General features: G+C 65.4%; 1 protein-coding gene across 7 annotated transcripts in view; it reads left to right on the top strand.

Annotated features, from left to right (window-relative positions):
- PLEC (plectin) overlaps window positions 1-21,582 on the top strand; it is a 57,440-nt gene extending 35,858 nt beyond the window's left edge. For all 7 annotated transcript variants that reach the window (XM_036281356.1, XM_036281360.1, XM_036281362.1 and 4 more), the window contains 27 exons: window positions 548-714; window positions 1,358-1,473; window positions 1,549-1,655; window positions 1,730-1,849; window positions 1,925-2,020; window positions 2,193-2,320; window positions 2,570-2,663; window positions 3,048-3,202; window positions 3,286-3,604; window positions 3,684-3,761; window positions 3,837-3,998; window positions 4,177-4,281; window positions 5,006-5,101; window positions 5,245-5,370; window positions 6,277-6,429; window positions 6,509-6,663; window positions 6,751-6,877; window positions 6,960-7,143; window positions 7,220-7,377; window positions 7,464-7,642; window positions 8,700-8,838; window positions 8,939-9,295; window positions 9,373-9,456; window positions 9,580-9,684; window positions 9,770-9,868; window positions 10,753-14,133; window positions 14,213-21,582. In XM_036281356.1, the coding sequence (XP_036137249.1) occupies window positions 548-714; window positions 1,358-1,473; window positions 1,549-1,655; window positions 1,730-1,849; window positions 1,925-2,020; window positions 2,193-2,320; window positions 2,570-2,663; window positions 3,048-3,202; window positions 3,286-3,604; window positions 3,684-3,761; window positions 3,837-3,998; window positions 4,177-4,281; window positions 5,006-5,101; window positions 5,245-5,370; window positions 6,277-6,429; window positions 6,509-6,663; window positions 6,751-6,877; window positions 6,960-7,143; window positions 7,220-7,377; window positions 7,464-7,642; window positions 8,700-8,838; window positions 8,939-9,295; window positions 9,373-9,456; window positions 9,580-9,684; window positions 9,770-9,868; window positions 10,753-14,133; window positions 14,213-20,431 (13,209 nt within the window). In that variant the 3' untranslated portion in view covers window positions 20,432-21,582. The remainder of the gene's footprint in view (window positions 1-547; window positions 715-1,357; window positions 1,474-1,548; window positions 1,656-1,729; window positions 1,850-1,924; window positions 2,021-2,192; window positions 2,321-2,569; window positions 2,664-3,047; window positions 3,203-3,285; window positions 3,605-3,683; window positions 3,762-3,836; window positions 3,999-4,176; window positions 4,282-5,005; window positions 5,102-5,244; window positions 5,371-6,276; window positions 6,430-6,508; window positions 6,664-6,750; window positions 6,878-6,959; window positions 7,144-7,219; window positions 7,378-7,463; window positions 7,643-8,699; window positions 8,839-8,938; window positions 9,296-9,372; window positions 9,457-9,579; window positions 9,685-9,769; window positions 9,869-10,752; window positions 14,134-14,212) is intronic.
- Window positions 21,583-22,516: the final 934 nt, after the last annotated feature.

Consider the following 22,516-nt stretch of genomic DNA (forward strand, 5'->3'; position numbering starts at 1 on the left):
ACAGCCCCTGCTGGGGAAGGTTCTGGAGAAACACCCGTTGCACTGGCTGACTCATCCATTGCCTGCCCGGCTGCACAGGAAGCCACAAATCTGAGAGCTGGGCAGGCGAGCCCTGCTGGCATGGTAGCTGAGTCACATAGGCAGCTGCAGACAGACAGACAGGCAGGCGGGTGTACAGACAGACACACGGGCTGTCGGGCCAGGCCTGAAGGAACGGACTCTGTGCATGCCCAGGCTGGCACTGCCAGACGTACCATGCCCAGACCCAGAGACCCTGTCCCCAGTATCGAGACAGCTTTTTCTGGGCCTGAGTTTCGGGGCGAGCTACAAAGCCCGCACCTGCTCTTCTTGGCCCCCTCTCCACCAACCTGGTACGTTTAGGGTGTGCTCCAGGTCCCATCTCCCCAGCTGAGGGGTCCAGGGCAGCCCCCGCGTGTCTGCAGTGGGGGCTGGGCTCTGACTTACTCTGTGGCAGACAAGTGGTTGTGGGCACGGGGCAGGTGGGCGGTGTGGCTGAGCTCCTGCCTCCGCCCACTGTGTGGGGCAGATCTCGGACATCCAGGTGAGCGGGCAGTCCGAGGACATGACCGCCAAGGAGAAGCTGCTGCTGTGGTCCCAGCGCATGGTGGAGGGCTACCAGGGCCTGCGCTGTGACAACTTCACGACCAGCTGGCGTGACGGCCGCCTTTTCAACGCCATCATCCACCGGCACAAGTACGCGGCCAGAGCAGAGCGTAGTCTATGGGTCCGGGGCACCTGGGAGCAGCTCACCTGGGTGACTTCAAACAAGTCAGGGCAGGGAGGGTGGCAGAGGGGTGTTTCCCACTGACAGGAACCTGCTGCCCAAGGGGATGAGTGCCCGTGCCAGCCTCACTGGGAGTGTGCAGGCCCAGCCTCACCCACACCCTGCATGCCTTCCCCTGGGCCCTTCCAGAGGCTCTCGGGCTTCCTCAAGGCCCGAGGGCCAGTGGGCTGCTGCTGCTCACAGCCATGAACATCTTCCTCATGTGGATGCCCTAGAGGGGTCTGGGTGGCCAGGCCATGCTGGGGATGGCCCTTAGGGGACCTCAGCCCCCACCCAGGACCTGGGGCCTGGTGGGCAGGGTGGCTGTAGGGAGCCCAGGCTGACCGGCACCCTCTGCTCAGTGTATTCTGCCTGCACCTGTGCCCACGGTAGGCCCCTGGAACACCAGGCGCATGGCCCAGAGTGCAGAGGGCTACCTTCGTGGACGGGGCTGGGCACTCGTGGGGCGGGCAGTGTATTTTCCAGGGTGAGTGTGGGGATGGGGGTATACAGAGGGTCAGTGTGCTGACCTGTCCACTGGCCTCGCTGCCCCACTGGCTGCTTTGCCCGCAGGCCTATGCTCATTGACATGAATAAGGTGTACGGTCAGACCAACCTGGAGAACCTGGACCAGGCCTTCTCTGTGGCTGAGCGGGACCTGGGAGTGACCCGGCTCCTGGACCCTGAGGGTGCGTACTGCTGCCTCTCCTCCCTGCCCCTCCCCTGCTGCCCGCATGGGACCCTCTGACCTTCCTCCCCCACAGACGTGGATGTGCCTCAGCCCGATGAGAAGTCCATCATCACGTACGTCTCATCCCTGTACGACGCCATGCCCCGCGTACCAGACCTGCAGGACGGGGTGAAGGCCAACGTGAGTGTGCTGGTGGCCTGGGTTGGGTGGGGCGGCCCTGGGGGCCGGCAGCCCTGACGCCCGCTCACCCTCAGGAGCTGCAGCTGCGCTGGCAGGAGTACCGGGAGCTGGTGCTGCTCCTGCTGCAGTGGGTCCGGCACCACACGGCGGCCTTCGAGGAGCGCAAGTTCCCCTCCAGCTTCGAGGAGATCGAGGTGGGCCTGCCGCTCAGCCTGGCCCTGCACCTGCCGGGGGCCCAGGCCTGGCCGCTGACCTCTCTGTCCCCGCAGATCCTGTGGTGCCAGTTCTTGAAGTTTAAGGAGACAGAGCTTCCGGCCAAGGAGGCCGACAAGAACCGGTCCAAAGGCATCTACCAGTCCCTGGAGGTGAGTGGGGGCATTTCGGAGGGAAGTGGAGTGTGCCCAGGAGCCTGCCTCACTCCTGAGCTCCCGGGGCCAGGGCTGCTCAGGTCGGGTGGGCTGGGCGCCCTGAGGCCTGGGTGGCTTGGCACCCCTGTCCCTCTGCTGGCTCAGGCCTGAGCTTGGCACCTGCCCACAGGGGGCAGTGCAAGCAGGCCAGCTCAAGATGCCCCCCGGGTACCACCCGCTGGATGTGGAGAAGGAGTGGGGCAAGCTGCATGTGGCCATCCTGGAGCGGGAGAAGCAGCTCCGGAGCGAGTTCGAGAGGTGGGCAGTGCTGGGCTGGGAGCTGTGGTTGGGCTGGGTGGGGCCCTGCGGTGGCAGGGAAGCCACCCGAGGGTGAGTCACTGCCTGGGGAGGAAATCCCCCCCGCAGGCTGGGAAACCCACACTTGGGCAGCGGGACAGTGAGCTGCAGGCCGGCGGGGAGGCCAGGGGCAGCAGGGGCAGCGCTGCGGCCAGCTAGGAGCTTGGCGGACAGTCCCCTCACTTCAGTCCCTTGGGTGTTGGGTTGTAGGCTGGAGTGTCTTCAGCGCATCGTAAGCAAACTGCAGATGGAGGCCGGGGTGTGTGAGGAACAGCTGAACCAGGCCGACGCCCTCTTGCAGTCGGTGAGGGGGAGGGGGAGGGGGCAGGGGTGGGACTGGGCACCAGGCAGCAGGGAGTGGGGAGGAGCCAGGACCTGCCCAGCCTGTCGGTGCTCCCAGCTCCTCCCTCCAGGCATGCAGCCAACTCTGAGGTTGCTTTGGGCTGAGCTGGCTTCTAGGCACCAGGCAGGACAGAGGAGGCCGCCTGAGGGCTTATGGCCGGGAGGGCGTGGTGGAGAGGGTGAGGCCATGAAGGGTCTGGCTGCTTGGACCCAGTGGGCCTTTGGATTGGATCCCCATCCCCCCCAACCCCCAAGAGCCAGGGCTGGAGGTTTGTGCATCAGGAAGATGCTCGGGAGGGAAGGGGAAAGGTCGGGGCTGTTCTGAGTCACGACACCCACTGCGCAGGACATTCGGCTGCTGGCCGCAGGCAAGGTGCCACAACGGGCCGGTGAGGCGGAGCGGGATCTGGACAAGGCAGACGGCATGATCCGGCTGCTGTTCAATGACGTGCAGGCCCTGAAGGACGGGCGGCACCCCCAGGGCGAGCAGATGTATCGCAGGTGGGCTGTGCCCCGCCCTGGTGTGGGGACCTGGTGGCAGCCAGTTCCCTGCTCACCCCTCCTGACTCCCCCGCTGCCCCCAGGGTGTACCGCCTGCATGAGCGCCTGGTGGCCATTCGAACTGAGTACAACCTCCGGCTGAAGGCGGGCGTTGCTGCCCCCGTGACCCAGGTGACCCAGGTGACCTTGCAGAGTACACAGCGGCGCCCCGATCTCGAGGACTCCACACTGCGCTACCTGCAGGACCTGCTGGCCTGGGTGGAGGACAACCAGCGCCGGCTGGACAGCGCCGAGTGGGGTGTGGACCTGCCCAGTGTGGAGGCGCAGCTGGGCAGCCACCGTGGGCTGCACCAGTCCATTGAGGAGTTCCGGGCCAAGATTGAGCGGGCTCGGACCGACGAGGTGGGCTGGTGCCCATGGGTGGGCCTCAGGGTGGGCTAGGGCCTGGCCTCGCAGGCCTCACCCTCCTCCTCCCCTGCAGGGCCAGCTCTCACCAGCCCTCCGGGGCACCTACCGGGACTGCCTGGGCCGGTTGGACCTGCAGTACGCCAAGCTGCTGGTAAGTGGGGGCGGGCAGTGGGCGGGGGCGGTCGGTCGGTGGGGGGCTGCCACCTGACATGCCGTTTGCCTCCAGAACTCCTCCAAGGCCCGCCTGCGGTCCTTGGAAAGCCTGCACGGCTTCGTAGCCGCTGCCACCAAGGAGCTGATGTGGCTGAGCGAGAAGGAGGAGGAGGAAGTGGGCTTCGACTGGAGCGAGCGCAACGCCAACATGGCCGCCAAGAAGGAGAGCTACTCGGTGAGGCCCTGTACCTGCCACGGCGCGTCCCCAGGTCGGCACCCTCGGTGGTGGCCGGTCAGGTTCAGCTTCAGGCCCCACAGAGGACGGCCCCGGGCTCAGGTGGCCCTCGGTGGGAGACTGGCAGCCCCAGATGAGGCTCTGACGCCATCCCTGAGACCTGCTGTCTTGCTGTCAGGCCCTGATGCGGGAGCTGGAGCTGAAGGAGAAGAGAATCAAGGAGATCCAGAGCACGGGGGACCGGTTGCTGCGGGAGGACCACCCCGCCCGGCCCACGGTGGAGGTGGGGGCTGGGACTGCAGGGACGGGGGCCATGGGGACGGGGTGCTGCAGGGACGGGGGGCTGACGGGGACGGGGGCCATGGGGACGGGGGGCTGATGGGGACGGGGGCTGACAGGGACGGGGGGCTGACGGGGACGGGGGCCATGGGGACGGGGGGCTGACGGGGACGGGGTGCTGCAGGGACGGGGGGCTGACGGGGACGGGGGCCATGGAAACGGGGGGCTGACGGGGACGGGGGCCATGGGGACGGGGGCTGACAGGGACGGGGGGCTGATGGGGATGGGGGCCATGGGGACGGGGGGCTGACGGGGACGGGGGCCTGACGGGGACGGGGGCTGACAGGGACGGGGGGCTGACGGGGACGGGGGCTGACAGGGACAGGGGCATAGGGACGGGGGGCTGACGGGGACGGGGGCCATGGGGACGGGGTGCTGCAGGGACGGGGGGCTGACGGGGACGGGGGCCATGGGGACGGGGTGCTGCAGGGACGGGGGGCTGACGGGGACGGGGGCCATGGGGACGGGGTGCTGCAGGGACGGGGGGCTGACGGGGACGGGGGCCATGGGGACGGGGGGCTGACAGGGACGGGGACCATGGGGACGGGGGGCTGACGGGGACGGGGGCCATGGGGACGGGGTGCTGCAGGGACGGGGGGCTGACGGGGACGGGGGCCATGGGGACGGGGTGCTGCAGGGACGGGGGGCTGACGGGGACGGGAATGCAGTCCTTCCAGGCAGCCCTGCAGACCCAGTGGAGCTGGATGCTGCAGCTGTGCTGCTGCGTGGAGGCTCACCTGAAGGAGAACACAGCCTACTTCCAGGTGAGACCACTCAGCCCTCGGAGGTGGGGCTCCTCAGGAAGGGGCCCCTCCCTGTGCCTGTGTGTCCAGTCCCACTGGGCTCATGCCCCAGCCCCCCGGGCCCTGGCCCCTCAGCCCAGCCTGACCCTCTTCCTGCTGTGCAGTTCTTCGCAGACGTGCGGGAGGCTGAGGAGCAGCTGCGGAAGCTACAGGAGACACTGCGCAGGAAGTACACCTGTGACCGCTCCATCACTGTCACTCGCCTCGAGGACCTGCTGCAGGATGCCCAGGTGAGCTGGCCGCTCAGGGTAAGGATGGGGGAGTCCAGAGAGGTGGGGCATCTGGGCAGCACTGGTGCTTTGGAAAGGCTCTCTGGAGGGGAATAGGGGGACAGCGAGGCTGGGCAGGGCTCACAGTGGCAGCAAGTGTCTGGCCAGAGCTGGTAGGAGCCCTTCCCCCAGGAGCCCCAGGTCAGCTGTTGTCTCAGCCCTTTTCCAATGTCTGTGTCTTCGGGCGTCGCAGCCTGATGTCTGGGACAGGCGCACGGAAGGGCTGAGGAGGGCAGAGGTGGCCCTGGGCTGTGCAGGTGCCGGGAGGGCCCGGGCTTCTGGGAGTGATGGAGGGCGAGAGCAGGACGCTCTGCCAGCTGGGGCTCCTGTGCTCAGGGGTGAGGGTCAGCAAAGGCCGGGGTGTCCAGGAGGCCCCCTTAGCCGCACTGGCCATGAGATGTTCAGGCAGCCTCAGGGGGACTCTGGACCAAGCACCCTTGGATAGTTCTTGGTGGGCTTGGCCCCTTGGAGGGTTGAACGGGAAGAGATGGGTGTCCTGCAAGGGGAAGGGGAGGGGGGAGAGGTCAGGACGTTTTGGGACCGGTGTACAGCTGGTGCCCTTCCCTTGGAGGACGTAGTGTGTGACTTGGGACAGGGAGGGCACTCAGTCCTGGTCAGGGAGGAAGGAGGGTCCATGGGAGCCATAGGAAGACAAGCCCCGGGGACCTGCCTTGGTCGTGTCTCCTGCTTCCAATGCCCGGCCCTCTACACTGGGGCAGTGAGAAGGACCACCAGTGTCAGGGTGGGGGTGCCCGGGGTGCTGGGTCTACGCTCAGGTGGACGCAGGGGTCTTCACAGACCCTCGCCCAGGCTCATGCTGCCTGGACGCTGGATGGTGGTCTCTGAGCTGCCCCCCCTCCCCCACAGGACGAGAGGGAACAGCTGAATGAGTACAGGGGGCACATCTCAGGCCTGGCCAAGCGGGCCAAGGCCATCGTGCAGCTGAAGCCCCGCAATCCAGCCCATCCCGTGCGGGGCCGGGTGCCATTGCTGGCCGTGTGCGACTACAAGCAGGTGGAGGTGAGGCTGGTGGCTGGCTAGGTGAGGCGTGGCTGGCTGGGGGCGGTGTGACTGTACTGTGACCATCTGGCTGCCCCAGGTGACCGTGCACAAGGGTGACGAGTGCCAGCTGGTGGGCCCTGTGCAGCCATTCCACTGGAAGGTGGTCAGCAGCGGTGGCAGCGAGGCTGCCGTGCCCTCCGTGTGCTTCATCGTGCCCCCGCCCAACCAGGAGGCCCAGGAAGCTGTCACCAGGTGGGTGGTCTGGGGTCTGGCCACTGGAGTGGGTGGCAGTGGGTGGCGGTGGGTGCCTGGCACCTCTGACTAACCCTGACCTGCCAGGCTAGAGGCCCAGCACCAGGCCCTGGTCACGCTGTGGCATCAGCTGCACGTGGACATGAAGAGCCTTCTGGCGTGGCAGAGCCTCAGCCGTGACATGCAGCTCATCCGCTCATGGTCCCTGGTCACGGTAGGACGGGGCGCACGGGGCACGGTGGTGGCTTCCCGGGCAGAGCGTGCCCTGCATGCTCAGCCCCCTGTGCCGCCCGCAGTTCCGCACACTGAAGCCGGAGGAGCAGCGTCAGGCCCTGCGTAACCTGGAGCTGCACTACCAGGCCTTCCTGCGGGACAGCCAGGACGCCGGCAACTTCGGGCCCGAGGACAGGCTGCAGGCCGAGCGCGAGCACAGCTCTTGCAGCCGCCATTACCAGCAGCTGCTGCAGAGCCTGGAGCAGGGTAGGCCGGGGGCCGAGCGGGCAGGCGGCTGGCCGGCCGGAGGGCGGAGGCAGGTGTGAACGGGCTATGTCCCCAGGCGAGCAGGAGGAGTCCCGCTGCCAGCGCTGCATCTCGGAGCTCAAGGACATCCGGCTGCAGCTGGAGGCCTGTGAGACGCGCACCGTGCACCGTCTGCGGCTGCCACTGGACAAGGAGCCCGGGAAGGAGTGTGCCCAGCGCATCGCTGAGCAGCAGGCAGGCGCCGCCCCTCCCGTCCCTCGGGCCCTGAGGGGGTTGTGGCTGGTCTCTGGGCTTAGCTCACGTCCTCACTTTCTCCCCAGAAAGCACAGGCTGAGGTGGAAGGGCTGGGCAAGGGGGTTGCCCGGCTGTCTGAGGAGGCTGAGAAGGTCCTGGCCCTGCCCGAACCATCATCTGCTGCCCCGATTCTGCGCTCGGAGCTGGAGCTGACCCTGGGCAAGCTGGAGCAGGTCCGCAGCCTCTCCGCCATTTACCTGGAGAAGTGAGTGCACCTGCCGAGGCCGTGGCTGTGGCCAGGGAGGGCGCTGAGCAGAGGAGGGCCTGCCCGCCCCGTGCTGGCGCAGGTCAGGCTGGTGGTCGAGGTCTGTTGAGGGATTTAGCCAAGAGGTGGCGAGTGTGGACCAGGGTGAGGGTCATGGACGTGGAAAGAGGGGTTCAGCCCTGTACCTTGAAGGCGGAACTTCCTGATGACGAGACCTGGGGTGAGAGGGGTGGCTCCCTGAGGGGGGAGTGTGGGAGTGAAGACCTGGGGACATCCCACCCGTGTGATGTCAGGAGCTGGGAGTGTCTGAGGAAAGTAAGAACCAAGTATGGGCAGAGAGAGGAGCCAAGGGGGGTGAGGAACACCCACAGGGAGGTGACCCTGGACCCAGGTGGGGGGCACCATGACCTCAAGGGAGCAGCTTCCTGGGGGTGGGCAGGATGAGCCTCTGGGAAGGGTAAGGGGTGTGTGGCAGTGGCTGCGAGAGGGGAACCTGCACCTGCCCGCCCATCTCCTGCCTCCACTGCCCCTTCTGCCCAGTGCCCCTGGGGAAGTGCAGAGTCCTCGCCAGGGCCTCTTCCTCCCATCAGCCTCTTTCCGCCACCCAGGACTTCTTCCTTCCTGGTGCACCTGCACCTGGCCTACTGGTTCCCTCTCAGAGCAGAGAACTTCCTCCTCCCCTCCATCCATCTCTGACTTGCCCTCCAAGGCCTGGCCTGTTCCCCACGTCCTTGTCACTGACATGTCATTTCATAGTCCCTTACTGTGTTGCTGATGACACAGCTAACCCTCACCCACCCTTTCTCCACAAAGGCTGACACAGGTCCCTCTCACCCAGCCTCGGGGCTGAGGGCTCCTGGGCCACAGGGACAGCTGGCTGTTCCCCTGGACAGCACAGCGTCTCTCCAGGACTCCGGCAGTAGCTGAAGTATCCTCGTATCCCGGAGGTCCCCGTGCACCCCCCCCCCCCGACCAGCTGGGCTCCAGTCCAACAGCGACACGTGTCAGGCTGCTCCTGCTCCTGGGAGCCCAGCTCTGAGCCCTGCTCTCCCCCCAGGCTCAAGACCATCAGTCTGGTGATCCGCAGCACGCAGGGGGCTGAGGAGGTGCTCAGGGTCCACGAGGAGCAGCTCAAGGAGGCCCAGGCTGTGCCTGCCACACTCCCAGAGCTTGAGGCCACCAAGGCTGCGCTCAAGGTACTGTCATCTGGCCAGTGCCTTGCAGGGGGCAGAGGACATTGGGAGCCAGCAGCAGGGCCTTGGGCTGAAACAGCACCCACCCCTCTGGTCCCCACAGAAGCTGCGAGTCCAGGAAGAAGCGCAGCAGCCCGTGTTCGATGCCCTGCGGGACGAGCTGCGGGGGGCACAGGAGGTGGGCGAGCGGCTGCAGCAGCGGCACGGGGAGCGGGACGTGGAGGTGGAGCGCTGGCGCGAGCGGGTGGCCCAGCTGCTGGAGCGCTGGCAGGCTGTGCTGGCCCAGACTGACGTGAGGCAGCGTGAGCTCGAGCAGCTGGGCCGCCAGCTGCGTTACTACCGGGAGAGCGCGGACCCGCTGGACGCCTGGCTGCAGGACGCCAAGCAACGGCAGGAGCAGATCCAGGCTGTGCCGCTGGCCAATAGCCAGGCCGTGCGGGAGCAGCTGCGGCGGGAGAAGGTAGGCCTGGGCCAGTGTGGCTGGAGTGGGGTGGGGGTAGGGGTGGGGCATGGCCTATGCTGACCAACATCCCCCAGGCGCTGCTGGAGGAAATTGAGCGCCACGGAGAGAAGGTGGAGGAATGTCAGCGGTTTGCCAAGCAGTACATCAACGCCATAAAGGTAAGGCTTTTGCCCCCTACTATCCTTACCCAGGGTGCCCTGGGGTCTGAACCCTAAGCGCAGGCCTGGCTGGTGGTGTCAGGGTTTCGGGCAAACTGGTGGCTTAGCGGCATTTCCCTGCAGGACTATGAGCTCCAGCTGATCACATACAAGGCGCAGCTTGAGCCGGTGGCCTCTCCAGCCAAGAAGCCCAAGGTCCAGTCAGGATCTGAGAGCGTCATCCAGGAGGTAAGGCTGAGGAACATGGCTGAGGGTGGCTCATGGGCTTGTGGCTGGGGTGGGGCTGACCCTGGCTGCTTTCTCCTGCCCCCAGTACGTGGACCTTCGCACACGCTACAGTGAGCTGACCACGCTGACGAGTCAGTACATCAAGTTCATCACTGAGACACTGCGTCGCATGGAGGAGGAGGAGGTACTGCCCTGGGGGTGGGGGCATCCTGCTGCCCAGATGCAGCCCCGGGGAGCTCGTCCGTCACCATTAGCTCAGCTCCCCACTTCCTGCTGCCTGTGCCGCCAGCGCCCCTCTCTGAGCACGGCCTGCCCCACCTTGGCTGGCACTGCGCTGCTCTCCCGCGGTGGCTGGTGCCTCCTCTTCCTTCTCTGTGTTTGCGCCTGCCCCTGCCGGCTGTCCCACTGGCTCCTGTTGGTGTTCTTCCTTGGGATTCTGTGTCGCCGCGCCTCAAGGCCACTGCTCTGGAAGAGCTGGGGGTGCTAGGTTGTGGGGCAGAGCAGGGATGTCCTGCGGTGACTTGATGAGGTGGGGTACCCAGCTCTTCTGTTCCTCCTGTCCTCTGGGTGGCCTTACCGTCTGGCCGACCTGCAGCCTCCTCTGTGGTCAGAGCTGCAGGCTTTTGCGTCCCTCTTCTGAGCTGGCTCAGGTCTGTACTGCTAGCCCACGGTGGCCACCTCGCCCCATCCCACTGGGCTGCGCGAACGGGTCCAGCTCACACTGGTTCATGTGCTGGGGGGCTGTGTGGTGGTGTGGGTCACAGGCCCTGCGAGCCTCCTGCTTTTGCTCTCTCTCCCTCCCTGTCTCGTCGCCTGTCTCCGGGAATCGGGGAGGACACCTGAGCCTCCTTCCTGGGGTTGGTGAGCTCTGTGGGGCCAGGCTGCTCTGCTGCCCCGAGTGCCCTGGGCGGGTGCACGCTTCCTCCTTCGCCGGGCTGGGACCTCTGTCCTCCGACTCCCTCGTCATGCTGTTGGAGTGGATTGTGCTGGTGACGGGTCACATGCGCACCTGGTGGACGCTCCACACTCACGGTTCTCTCTGGTTCTCTCCCTCTCTGCTGCGGCCAGAGGCTGGCTGAGCAGCAGCGGGCAGAGGAGCGGGAGCGCCTGGCGGAAGTGGAGGCCGCGCTGGAGAAACAGCGGCAGCTGGCAGAGACTCACGCACAGGCGAAGGCTCAGGCAGAGCGGGAAGCACAGGAGCTGCAGCGGCGCATGCAGGAGGAGGCGGTGCGGCGGGAAGAGGCGGCGGTGGATGCACAGCAACAGAAGCGCAGCATCCAGGAGGAGTTGCAGCGCCTGCGGCAGAGCTCAGAGGCCGAGATCCAGGCCAAGGCCCAGCAGGCGGAGGAGGCCCAACGAAGCCGGCTGCGCATTGAGGAGGAGATCCGCGTGGTGCGCCTGCAGTTGGAGACCACTGAGCGCCAGCGCAGCGGGGCGGAGGACGAGCTGCAGGCCCTACGTGCTCGGGCAGAAGAGGCAGAGGCGCAGAAGCGGCAAGCGCAGGAGGAGGCAGAGCGCTTGCGGCGGCAGGTGCAAGACGAGACCCAGCGCAAGCGGCAGGCAGAGGCGGAGCTGGCCCTGCGTGTGAAGGCTGAAGCCGAGGCCGCTCGTGAGAAGCAGCGGGCCCTGCAGGCTCTAGAGGAGCTGCGGCTGAAGGCGGAGGAGGCAGACCAACGTCTGCGGCAGGCGGAGGTCGAGCGGGCCCGCCAGGTGCAGGTGGCCCTGGAGACGGCGCAGCGCAGTGCAGCGGTGGAACTGCAGAGCAAGCGTGCCTCCTTCGCGGAGAAGACAGCTCAGCTGGAGCGTACCCTTCAGGAAGAGCACGTAACGGTGACGCAGCTGCGGGAGGAGGCGGAGCGGCATGCGCAGCAGCAGGCCGAGGCTGAACGGGCCCGTGAGGAGGCGGAGCGGGAGCTGGAGCGCTGGCAGCTGAAGGCCAACGAGGCGCTGCGGCTGCGGCTGCAGGCAGAGGAGGTGGCGCAGCAGAAGAGCCTGGCACAGGCCGAGGCGGAGAAACAGAAGGAGGAGGCGGAGCGCGAGGCACGGCGGCGTGGCAAGGCGGAGGAGCAGGCGGTGCGGCAGCGGGAGCTGGCCGAGCAGGAGCTGGAGAAGCAGCGGCAGCTGGCGGAGGGCACCGCTCAGCAGCGCCTGGCTGCAGAACAGGAGCTCATCCGCCTGCGGGCCGAGACAGAGCACGGGGAGCAGCAAAGGCTGCTGCTGGAGGAGGAGCTGGGGCGACTGCAGCGCGAGGCAGCTGCAGCCACGCAGAAGCGCCAGGAGCTGGAGGCTGAGCTGGCCAAGGTGCGGGCGGAGATGGAGGTGCTGTTGGCCAGTAAGGCACGAGCCGAAGAGGAGTCACGCTCCACCAGCGAGAAGTCCAAGCAGAGGCTGGAAGCCGAGGCTGGTCGGTTCCGCGAGCTCGCGGAGGAGGCGGCGCGCCTGCGCGCTCTGGCTGAAGAGGCGAAGCGGCAGCGGCAGCTAGCGGAGGAGGACGCAGCGCGGCAGCGGGCAGAGGCGGAGCGGGTACTTGCTGAGAAGCTGGCTACCATCAGCGAGGCCACACGGCTCAAGACGGAGGCGGAGATCGCGCTGAAGGAGAAGGAAGCGGAAAACGAGCGCCTGCGGCGGCTGGCAGAAGATGAGGCCTTCCACCGGCGGCGTCTGGAGGAGCAGGCAGCCCAGCACAAGGCTGACATTGAGGAGCGGCTGGCCCAGCTGCGTAAGGCGTCAGAGAGCGAGCTGGAGCGGCAGAAAGGGCTGGTGGAGGACACACTGCGGCAGCGGCGGCAGGTGGAGGAAGAGATTCTGGCCCTGAAGTCGAGCTTCGAGCGGGCGGCCACGGGCAAGGCGGAGTTAGAGCTGGAGCTAGTGCGTATCCGCAGCAACGCGGAGGACACACTGCGCAGCAAGGAGCAGGCGGAACTGGAGGCCGCTCGGCAGCGGCAGCTGGCGGCGGAGGAGGAGCAGCGGCGCCGGGAGGCCGAGGAGCGCGTGCAGAAGAGCCTGGCGGCGGAGGAGGAAGCAGCGCGGCAGCGCAAAGTGGCGCTGGAGGAGGTGGAGCGGCTCAAGGCCAAGGTGGAGGAGGCTCGGCGCCTGCGTGAGCGGGCAGAGCAGGAGTCCGCGCGGCAGCTGCAGCTGGCTCAGGACGCAGCGCAGAAGCGGCTGCAGGCGGAGGAAAAGGCGCACGTGTTCGCGGTGCAGCAAAAGGAGCAAGAACTGCAGCAGACGCTGCAGCAGGAGCAGAGTGTGCTGGAGCGACTGCGCAGCGAGGCGGAGGCGGCGCGGCGGGCTGCCGAAGAGGCAGAGGAGGCGCGGGAGCAGGCTGAGCGGGAGGCTGCGCAGTCCCGGCGGCAGGTGGAGGAGGCCGAGCGACTGAAGCAGTCTGCGGAAGAGCAGGCGCAGGCCCGGGCGCAGGCACAGGCTGCCGCGGAGAAGCTGCGCAAGGAAGCTGAGCAAGAGGCGAAGCGGCGGGCGCAGGCAGAGCAGGCAGCCCTGCGGCAGAAGCAGGCCGCCGACGCAGAGATGGAGAAGCACAAGAAGTTTGCAGAGCAGACATTGCGGCAGAAGGCGCAAGTGGAGCAGGAGCTGACGACTCTGCGGCTGCAGCTGGAGGAGACGGACCACCAGAAAGGCATCTTGGACGAGGAGCTGCAGCGGCTGAAGGCAGAGGTGACAGAGGCCGCCCGCCAGCGCAGCCAGGTGGAGGAGGAGCTCTTCTCCGTGCGCGTGCAGATGGAGGAGCTGGGCAAACTCAAAGCGCGCATTGAGGCGGAAAACCGTGCGCTCATCTTGCGTGACAAGGACAACACACAGCGCTTCCTGGAAGAGGAGGCTGAGAAGATGAAACAGGTTGCTGAGGAGGCCGCGCGGCTGAGCGTGGCTGCCCAGGAGGCGGCGCGGCTGCGGCAGCTGGCAGAAGAGGACCTGGCACAGCAGCGGGCGCTGGCCGAAAAGATGCTCAAGGAGAAGATGCAGGCAGTGCAGGAGGCCACACGGCTCAAGGCAGAGGCGGAGCTGCTGCAGCAGCAGAAAGAGCTAGCGCAGGAGCAGGCTCGCCGGCTGCAGGAAGACAAGGAACAGATGGAACAGCAGCTGGCGCAGGAGACGCAGGGTTTTCAGCGCACCCTGGAGGCAGAGAGGCAGCGGCAGCTGGAGATGAGCGCCGAGGCCGAGCGTCTGAAGCTGCGCGTGGCTGAGATGAGCCGGGCGCAGGCCCGTGCAGAGGAGGACGCCCAGCGCTTCCGGAAGCAGGCGGAGGAGATAGGTGAGAAGCTGCACCGCACTGAGCTCGCCACACAGGAGAAGGTGACGCTGGTACAGACACTGGAGATCCAGCGGCAACAGAGTGACCACGATGCTGAGCGCCTGCGGGAGGCCATCGCTGAGCTGGAGCGCGAGAAGGAGAAGCTCAAGCAGGAGGCCAGGTTACTACAGCTCAAGTCCGAGGAGGTACTGGCCCCTCACGCTCATGGCGGGCGGGGGGGGAGGCTCCCAGGCTGAGGTCCCTGACCATCCTCTCCTTCCACAGATGCAGACGGTGCAGCAGGAGCAGCTACTGCAGGAGACACAGGCCTTGCAGCAAACCTTCCTCTCTGAGAAGGACAGCCTGCTGCAGCGGGAGCATCTCATCGAGCAGGAGAAGGCCAAGCTGGAGCAGCTGTTCCAGGACGAGGTGGCCAAGGCACAGAAGCTGCGTGAGGAGCAACAGCGGCAGCAGCAGCAGATGGAACAGGAGAAGCAGCAGCTGGTGGCCAGCATGGAGGAGGCCCGGAGGCGGCAGCGGGAGGCTGAGGAGGGCGTGCGGCGCAAGCAGGAGGAGCTGCAGCATCTGGAGCAGCAGCGGCAGGCGCAGGAGAAGCTTCTGGCCGAGGAGAACCAGAGGCTGCGAGAGAGGCTACAGCGGCTGGAGGAGGAGCACCGAGCCGCACTGGCACATTCGGAGGAGGTGGCTGCCTTACAGGCCTCAGCCACCAAAGCCCTGCCCAATGGCCGGGATGCGCTTGATGGCCCGGCCACCGAGGCAGAACCTGAGTATGCCTTTGATGGCCTGCGGCACAAGGTGCCGGCCCAGAGGCTACAGGACGTGGGCATCCTGAGTGGGGAGGAGCTGCAGCGGCTGACACAGGGCCGTACCACAGTGGCAGAGCTTGCGCAGCGGGAGGATGTGCGCCGTTACTTGCAGGGTTCTAGCAGCATTGCGGGGCTGCTGCTGAAGCCAGCCAATGAGAAGCTGAGTGTGTACACTGCCTTGCAGAGGCAGCTGCTGAGCCCGGGCACGGCCCTCATCCTGCTGGAGGCTCAGGCGGCCTCAGGCTTCCTCTTGGACCCTGTGCGCAACCGGCGGCTTACTGTCAATGAAGCTGTGAAGGAGGGCCTCGTGGGCCCCGAGATGCACCACAAGCTGCTGTCGGCCGAGCGCGCGGTCACCGGCTATAAGGATCCCTACACCGGGGAGCAGATCTCCCTCTTCCAGGCCATGAAGAAGGACCTCATCGTCAGGGACCACGGCATCCGCCTGCTGGAGGCCCAGATCGCCACGGGCGGCATCATTGACCCCGTGCACAGCCACCGCCTCCCGGTGCACGTGGCCTACCAGCGTGGCCACTTCGATGAGGAGATGAACCGCATCCTGGCCGACCCGAGCGATGACACCAAGGGTTTCTTCGACCCCAACACGCACGAGAATCTCACGTACCTGCAGCTGTTGGAGCGCTGCGTGGAGGACCCCGAGACGGGCCTGCGCCTCCTACCACTCACAGATCAGGCCGCCAAGGGTGGCGAACTGGTCTACACAGACTCAGAGGCCCGAGATGTGTTCAAGAAAGCCACTGTGTCTGCACCATTCGGCAAGTTCCAGGGCCGGACGGTAACTATCTGGGAGATCATCAATTCCGAGTACTTCACAGCAGAGCAGCGGCGGGACCTCCTCCGCCAGTTCCGCACGGGCAAGGTCACCGTGGAGAAGATCATCAAGATTGTCATCACTGTGGTCGAGGAGCACGAGCAGAAGAGCCAGCTCTGCTTTGAGGGCCTGCGTGCCCTGGTGCCCGCTGCTGAGCTGCTGGAGAGCGGGGTCATTGACCGTGATCTCTACCGCCAACTGCAGCAGGGTGAGCGCTCAGTGCGAGAGGTCGCTGAGGTGGATGCGGTGCGGCGGGCCTTGCGGGGCGTCAATGTCATTGCAGGTGTGTGGCTGGAAGAGTCGGGGCAGAAACTGAGCATATACGAGGCCCTGAAGAAAGACCTGCTGCAGCCAGAGATGGCTGTGGCCCTACTGGAGGCCCAGGCGGGCACTGGGCACATTATTGACCCCACCACGAGTGCCCGGCTGACTGTGGACGAGGCTGTGCGAGCCAGTCTGGTGGGGCCTGAGCTGCATGAGAAGTTGCTGTCAGCTGAGAAGGCCGTGACAGGCTATAAGGATCCGTACTCGGGACAGAGCGTCTCCCTGTTCCAAGCCCTAAAGAAGGGTCTCATCCCCAGGGAGCAGGGCCTGCGTCTGCTGGATGCCCAGCTGTCCACGGGCGGCATTGTGGACCCCAGCAAGAGCCACCGGGTGGCCCTAGATGTTGCTTACGCCCGGGGCTACCTGGACAAGGAGACCAGCAAAGCCCTGTCAGTGCCCAGGGACGATGCCAAGACCTACTTCGACCCCAGGACACGGGAGCCAGTCACCTACGGCCAGCTCCAGCAGCAGTGTCGGCCTGACCCGCTGACGGGGCTGAGCCTGCTGCCGCTCTCAGAGAAGGCCGCCCGGTCACGCCATGAGGAGCTTTACTCAGAGCTCCAGGCCCGTGAGGCCTTCCAGAAGGCCACAGTCGAGGTCCCTGTGGGTAGCTTCCAGGGCAGGACGGTGACTATCTGGGAGCTCATCAGCTCCGAGTACTTCACCGAGGAGCAGCGGCAGGAGCTGCTGCACCAGTTCCGCACGGGCAAGGTCACCGTGGAGAAAATCATCAAGATCCTCATCACCATCGTGGAGGAGGTGGAGACTGTGCGGCGGGAGAGGCTCTCCTTCAGTGGCCTCCGCGCCCCAGTGCTGGCCAGTGAGCTCCTGGCCTCTGGGGTCCTCAGCAAGTCCCAGTTCGAGCAGCTCAAGGATGGCAAGACGTCAGTCAAGGACCTGTCTGAGGTGGACTCTGTGCGGACGCTCCTCCAGGGCAGCGGCTGCCTCGCTGGTATCTACCTGGAGGACTCCAAGGAGAAGGTGACCATCTATGAGGCCATGCGGCGTGGCCTGCTCAGGCCCAGCACGGCCACTCTCCTGCTCGAGGCCCAGGCAGCCACTGGCTTCCTGGTCGACCCCGTGCGGAACCAGCGACTATATGTTCACGAGGCTGTGAAGGCGGGCGTCGTGGGCCCTGAGCTGCATGAGAAGCTACTGTCGGCCGAGAAGGCTGTGACGGGCTACAAGGACCCATACTCAGGCAGCACCATCTCCCTCTTCCAGGCCATGAAGAAGGGCCTGGTTCTCAGGGACCATGGCATCCGCCTGCTGGAGGCCCAGATCGCCACGGGTGGCATCATCGACCCCGTGCACAGCCACCGCCTCCCGGTGCACGTGGCCTACCAGCGTGGCTACTTTGACGAGGAGATGAACCGCATCCTGGCTGACCCGAGCGACGACACCAAGGGCTTCTTCGACCCCAACACGCACGAGAACCTCACGTACCTGCAGCTGTTGGAGCGCTGCGTGGAAGACCCCGAGACGGGCCTGCGCCTCCTGCCGCTGAAGGGAGCAGAGAAGGTGGAGGTGGTAGAGACCACGCAGGTGTACTCGGAGGAGGAAACCCGGAGGGCGTTCGAGGAGACGCAGATTGACATTCCGGGCGGCGGCAGCCAAGGCGGCTCCACCATGTCCCTGTGGGAAGTGATGCAGTCAGACCTGATCCCTGAGGATCAGCGGGCCCGGCTGATGGCTGACTTCCAGGCCGGCCGAGTGACCAAGGAACGCATGATCATCATCATCATCGAGATCATTGAGAAGACCGAGATCATCCGCCAGCAGAACCTGGCTTCCTACGACTACGTGCGCCGCCGCCTCACTGCTGAGGACCTGTACGAGGCGCGGGTCATCTCCCGCGAGACCTACAACCTGCTCCGGGAAGGCACCAAGAGCCTCCGGGAGGTACTCGAGGTGGAGTCAGCCTGGCGCTACCTCTACGGCACAGGCTGTGTGGCTGGTGTCTACCTGCCCGGCTCCCAGCAGACGCTGACCATCTACCAGGCCCTCAAGAGGGGGCTGCTGAGCGCCGAGGTGGCTCGCTTGCTGCTAGAGGCCCAGGCAGCCACGGGCTTCCTGCTGGACCCAGTGAAGGGCGAGCGACTGACGGTGGACGAGGCCGTGCGGAAGGGCTTGGTGGGCCCCGAGCTGCATGACCGCCTGCTGTCGGCTGAGCGGGCTGTGACCGGCTACCGTGACCCCTACACAGAACAGCCTATCTCGCTCTTCCAAGCCATGAAGAAAGACCTGATCCCCGCCGAGGAGGCCCTGCGGCTTCTGGATGCCCAGCTGGCCACAGGCGGCATTGTGGACCCGCGCCTGGGCTTCCACCTCCCGCTGGAGGTAGCCTACCAGCGCGGCTACCTCAACAGGGACACATACGAGCAGCTGTCGGAGCCTAGCGAGGTGCGCAGCTACCTGGACCCCTCCACGGACGAGCGCCTCAGCTACACGCAGCTGCTCCGGCGGTGCCGCCGCGACGAGAACAGCGGCCAGCTGCTCCTGCCGCTCTCGGACACACGCAAGCTGACCTTCCGTGGGCTGCGCAAGCAAATCACAGTGGAGGAGCTGGTGCGCTCACAGGTCATGGACGAGGCCACTGCACGGCAGCTGCAGGAGGGCCTGACCTCCGTGGAGGAGGTCACCAAGCACCTGCAGAAGTTCCTCGAGGGTACCAGCTGCATCGCTGGCGTGTTTGTCGATGCCACCAAGGAGAGGCTGTCAGTGTACCAGGCCATGAAGAAGGGCATCATCCGTCCAGGCACTGCCTTCGAGCTCTTGGAGGCCCAAGCAGCCACCGGCTATGTCATTGACCCCATCAAGGGGCTTAAGCTAACTGTGGAGGAGGCTGTGCGCATGGGCATCGTGGGTCCCGAGTTCAAGGATAAGCTGCTGTCAGCTGAGCGTGCGGTCACCGGCTACAAGGACCCCTACTCTGGGAAGCTCATCTCCCTCTTCCAGGCCATGAAGAAGGGCCTGATCCTGAAGGACCATGGCATCCGCCTGCTGGAGGCCCAGATCGCCACGGGCGGCATCATCGACCCTGAGGAGAGCCACCGACTGCCTGTGGAGGTGGCCTACAAGCGCGGCCTCTTTGATGAGGAGATGAATGAGATCCTGACTGACCCCTCCGATGACACCAAGGGCTTCTTCGACCCCAACACAGAGGAGAACCTCACCTACCTGCAGCTGATGGAGCGCTGCATCACCGACCCCCAAACAGGCCTGTGTCTCCTGCCACTGAAAGAGAAGAAGCGAGAGCGGAAGACGTCCTCGAAGTCCTCGGTGCGCAAGCGCCGCGTGGTGATCGTGGACCCTGAGACGGGCAAGGAGATGTCGGTGTACGAGGCTTACCGCAAGGGCCTCATTGACCACCAGACGTACCTGGAGCTATCGGAGCAGGAGTGCGAGTGGGAGGAGATCACCATCTCCTCCTCCGACGGTGTGGTCAAGTCCATGATCATTGACCGCCGCTCTGGCCGCCAGTACGACATCGACGAGGCCATCACCAAGAACTTCATCGACCGCTCTGTGCTGGACCAGTACCGTGCCGGCACGCTCTCCATCACCGAGTTTGCTGACATGCTCTCAGGCAACGCCAGCGGCTTCCGCTCCCGCTCATCCTCCGTAGGGTCCTCTTCATCCTACCCCATCAGTCCAGCTGTCTCCAGGACCCAGCTGGCCTCCTGGTCCGACCCCACTGAGGAGACAGGCCCCGTGGCCGGCATCCTGGACACAGAGACGCTGGAGAAGGTGTCCATCACAGAGGCAATGCACCGCAACCTGGTAGACAACATCACTGGGCAGCGGCTGCTGGAGGCTCAGGCCTGCACTGGGGGCATCATTGATCCCAGCACTGGAGAGCGCTTCCCTGTCACTGACGCCGTCAACAAGGGCCTGGTGGATAAGATCATGGTGGATCGCATCAATTTGGCCCAGAAGGCCTTCAACGGCTTCGAGGACCCGCGCACCAAGACCAAGATGTCGGCTGCCCAGGCCCTGAAGAAGGGCTGGCTGTACTACGAGGCAGGCCAACGCTTCCTGGAGGTGCAGTACCTGACCGGTGGCCTGATAGAACCAGACACGCCAGGTCGTGTGCCCCTCGATGAGGCCCTGCAGCGCGGCACGGTGGACGCCCGCACCGCCCAGAAACTGCGTGACGTGGGTGCGTACTCTAAGTACCTCACCTGCCCCAAGACCAAGCTGAAGATCTCCTACAAGGACGCGCTGGACCGCAGCATGGTGGAGGAGGGCACGGGGCTGCGGCTGCTGGAAGCTGCCGCTCAGTCCAGCAAGGGCTACTACAGCCCCTACAGCGTCAGCGGCTCTGGCTCCACAGCCGGCTCCCGCACCGGCTCTCGCACCGGCTCCCGGGCTGGTTCCCGCCGTGGCAGCTTTGATGCCACCGGCTCTGGCTTCTCCATGACCTTCTCCTCCTCCTCCTATTCTTCCTCAGGCTATGGCCGCCGCTACGCCTCGGGGTCCACGACCTCCCTGGGGGGCCCTGAGTCGGCCACGGCCTGACGTCCACCTGCCCCCCACCCTCCTGCTCTGCATGTGGCCAGGCTCCCTGCCCAGGCGCTGAGTCTTTCTTTAATGTGTAAAGGTGTCTTCCTCCCAAGCGGTGCCTAAAGTTTAACCAAAAAGACCAGACTAATATATTAATGTGTGTGCTGTCCAGACAGCCCTGTGTCTTGGGGGACAGGGCCAGTCCAGTCCCACTGACCACCTTACCTCCCAGGTCCTTCCTTCTCTCTACCTGCCACTCACCACAGCCAGGTGCCTTGGAGGGTCCAGAGCACGGCCCCCAACCCAGCCCTCTCATGTCCCCAGGGAGGGTTCTATCTGGGTGAAGCCCCCCATCCTGTAGGCCAGCCCCACCCACCAACCAACCACCAATCCTAGCTGCTGGGGCAGCAGGGGTGCCCACCCCAGCAAGGCCCTCAGGGCCCGCATTTTCTCATCTGTTTCCAGGACTGCCCTGCTGGCTCAGTGGGCCTTGTGGGGAGGGAGAGGGTCCTGGGTCAGCCATCTCTTCCAGTCTGCCCAGAGAAGCCCCTTCCCCATGGGAAGAAAAGGGTCCAGTCTGCAGAACCAACTGGCCCGAGCTCTGTCCCCAGTTTCCAGCCTCTAGCCCCTAATACTCTTTCCCGAGACCTAGGCCTCTGGCTTCTGCCTTTCAGCCTCAGCTCCTAGTAAGTGCCTTCTGTGTACCCCTCGCACACCAAGCCCCGAGGACCCAGGCCTGGGGAGAGACTGGCCCTCCTGGTGAATCTGGGCTGCTGCCCCTGTCTGGGCATAGCTGGGGCTTTTGCAGGCTCTTTCTCCGGTGGGACCCATGGCCCCTTGAGCCTCTGGAGTCCCACCTGGGGTGCTGCCTGCCCGCCCGCCTGTCTCTTCAGGGAGCCTCAGCCCTCACTGGGCTCAGGGATGCTGGAGGGAAGCTGTCTGACTCAGGCAGCCCAGCCCAGTGCCACCCCTCCTGCTGCACCCAGCCCCTGGCCTCGGTGGCTTTCACCCTCTGCCTACACCCTCTGACTGAGCTTTGCATGTCCCACTAACCCGGGCTGGGCGGCGGGTGGAGGTGCCAGGCTACCAGCTGCCTCAGGGCAGAACACTAACCTGACCATGGGTGGGCCTGCGGCGCCCACCCCAATAAAAGCAATTCCACCTTTCCTGTGGGTCTCGCCTCACTCTTTCGTCCTGGGGTCAGGTGTGTGTGGGGTACAGTGGACACTGCAGGCCTGGCCGAGATGCTGGCCTGTGGTTGTACATCCCACGCAAGAGAAACCAAGACTGAGTGGCCCTGAGCAGAAGACAAGGTGGAGAGCAGGGTGGGGACCAGGCCAGATCCTGCATGTTCCTGGCCCTGCTATCCGTCCAGCCCCTGTCACTGCTCAGCCCCTCCGGCTTGGTTCATGGTTGGCATTCACTGTGAAGTGGGGTGCCATGCTCTCCTGTGTCAGCTGGTCACTGACGGCCCCAGTGCATGAAGGTAAGTTGGTTCCTGTCAGCCAAGGGGACCATGCCGAGGGTGCCGTCGAGAATCCCAGTGCCCTGGCCCCTCATGTCCGTTGGCCCCATGTTCAGTATATTCTGGCTTCTGCAGGAGTCTTCCTGGGAGAACCTACAAGAGAGGGTGAGTGGGGCAACCACAGCCCCAGCGCCATTCGCCCTGAGGCACCGCTGACGCTCGTCTGCTTTGCCCGGGGCAGGTGGTGACCAGACACCCATTTTTGGTCTGCGTCCTGGTGAGCACTCCTCTGCCAGGCTGTGCTGTCTTTGATCACTTAAGTTGAAACTGGAGTACTACCCCAGGACAGCAGCCTGCCTCCGGGTGATGGTCAGGGTCAGCGCTGCCAGGACGGTGACCACGTGGCCTGCTGGTCCACTGGACGGAGCACCATGGTGGAGCCACAGCCGTGTGTTGAGGACACTTTCTCACTATGGCCCAGGAGGCCGTGTTTTCCTTCTGGAGATTAGGACCGTTGAGTTCTCACAGCCTAGGTTGCAGGGACGAGATGCATGCAACTGGAGGCCTGGTATCTCCCACCCCTCGTCCCGTCTACTAGGGCCATGACTCAAGGTAGCAAGTCCTGAGGGACAGTG

The sequence above is a fragment of the Molossus molossus genome, unplaced genomic scaffold (assembly GCF_014108415.1).
Source record: "Molossus molossus isolate mMolMol1 unplaced genomic scaffold, mMolMol1.p scaffold_m16_p_33, whole genome shotgun sequence".
Taxonomy (NCBI): Eukaryota; Metazoa; Chordata; class Mammalia; order Chiroptera; family Molossidae; genus Molossus; species Molossus molossus.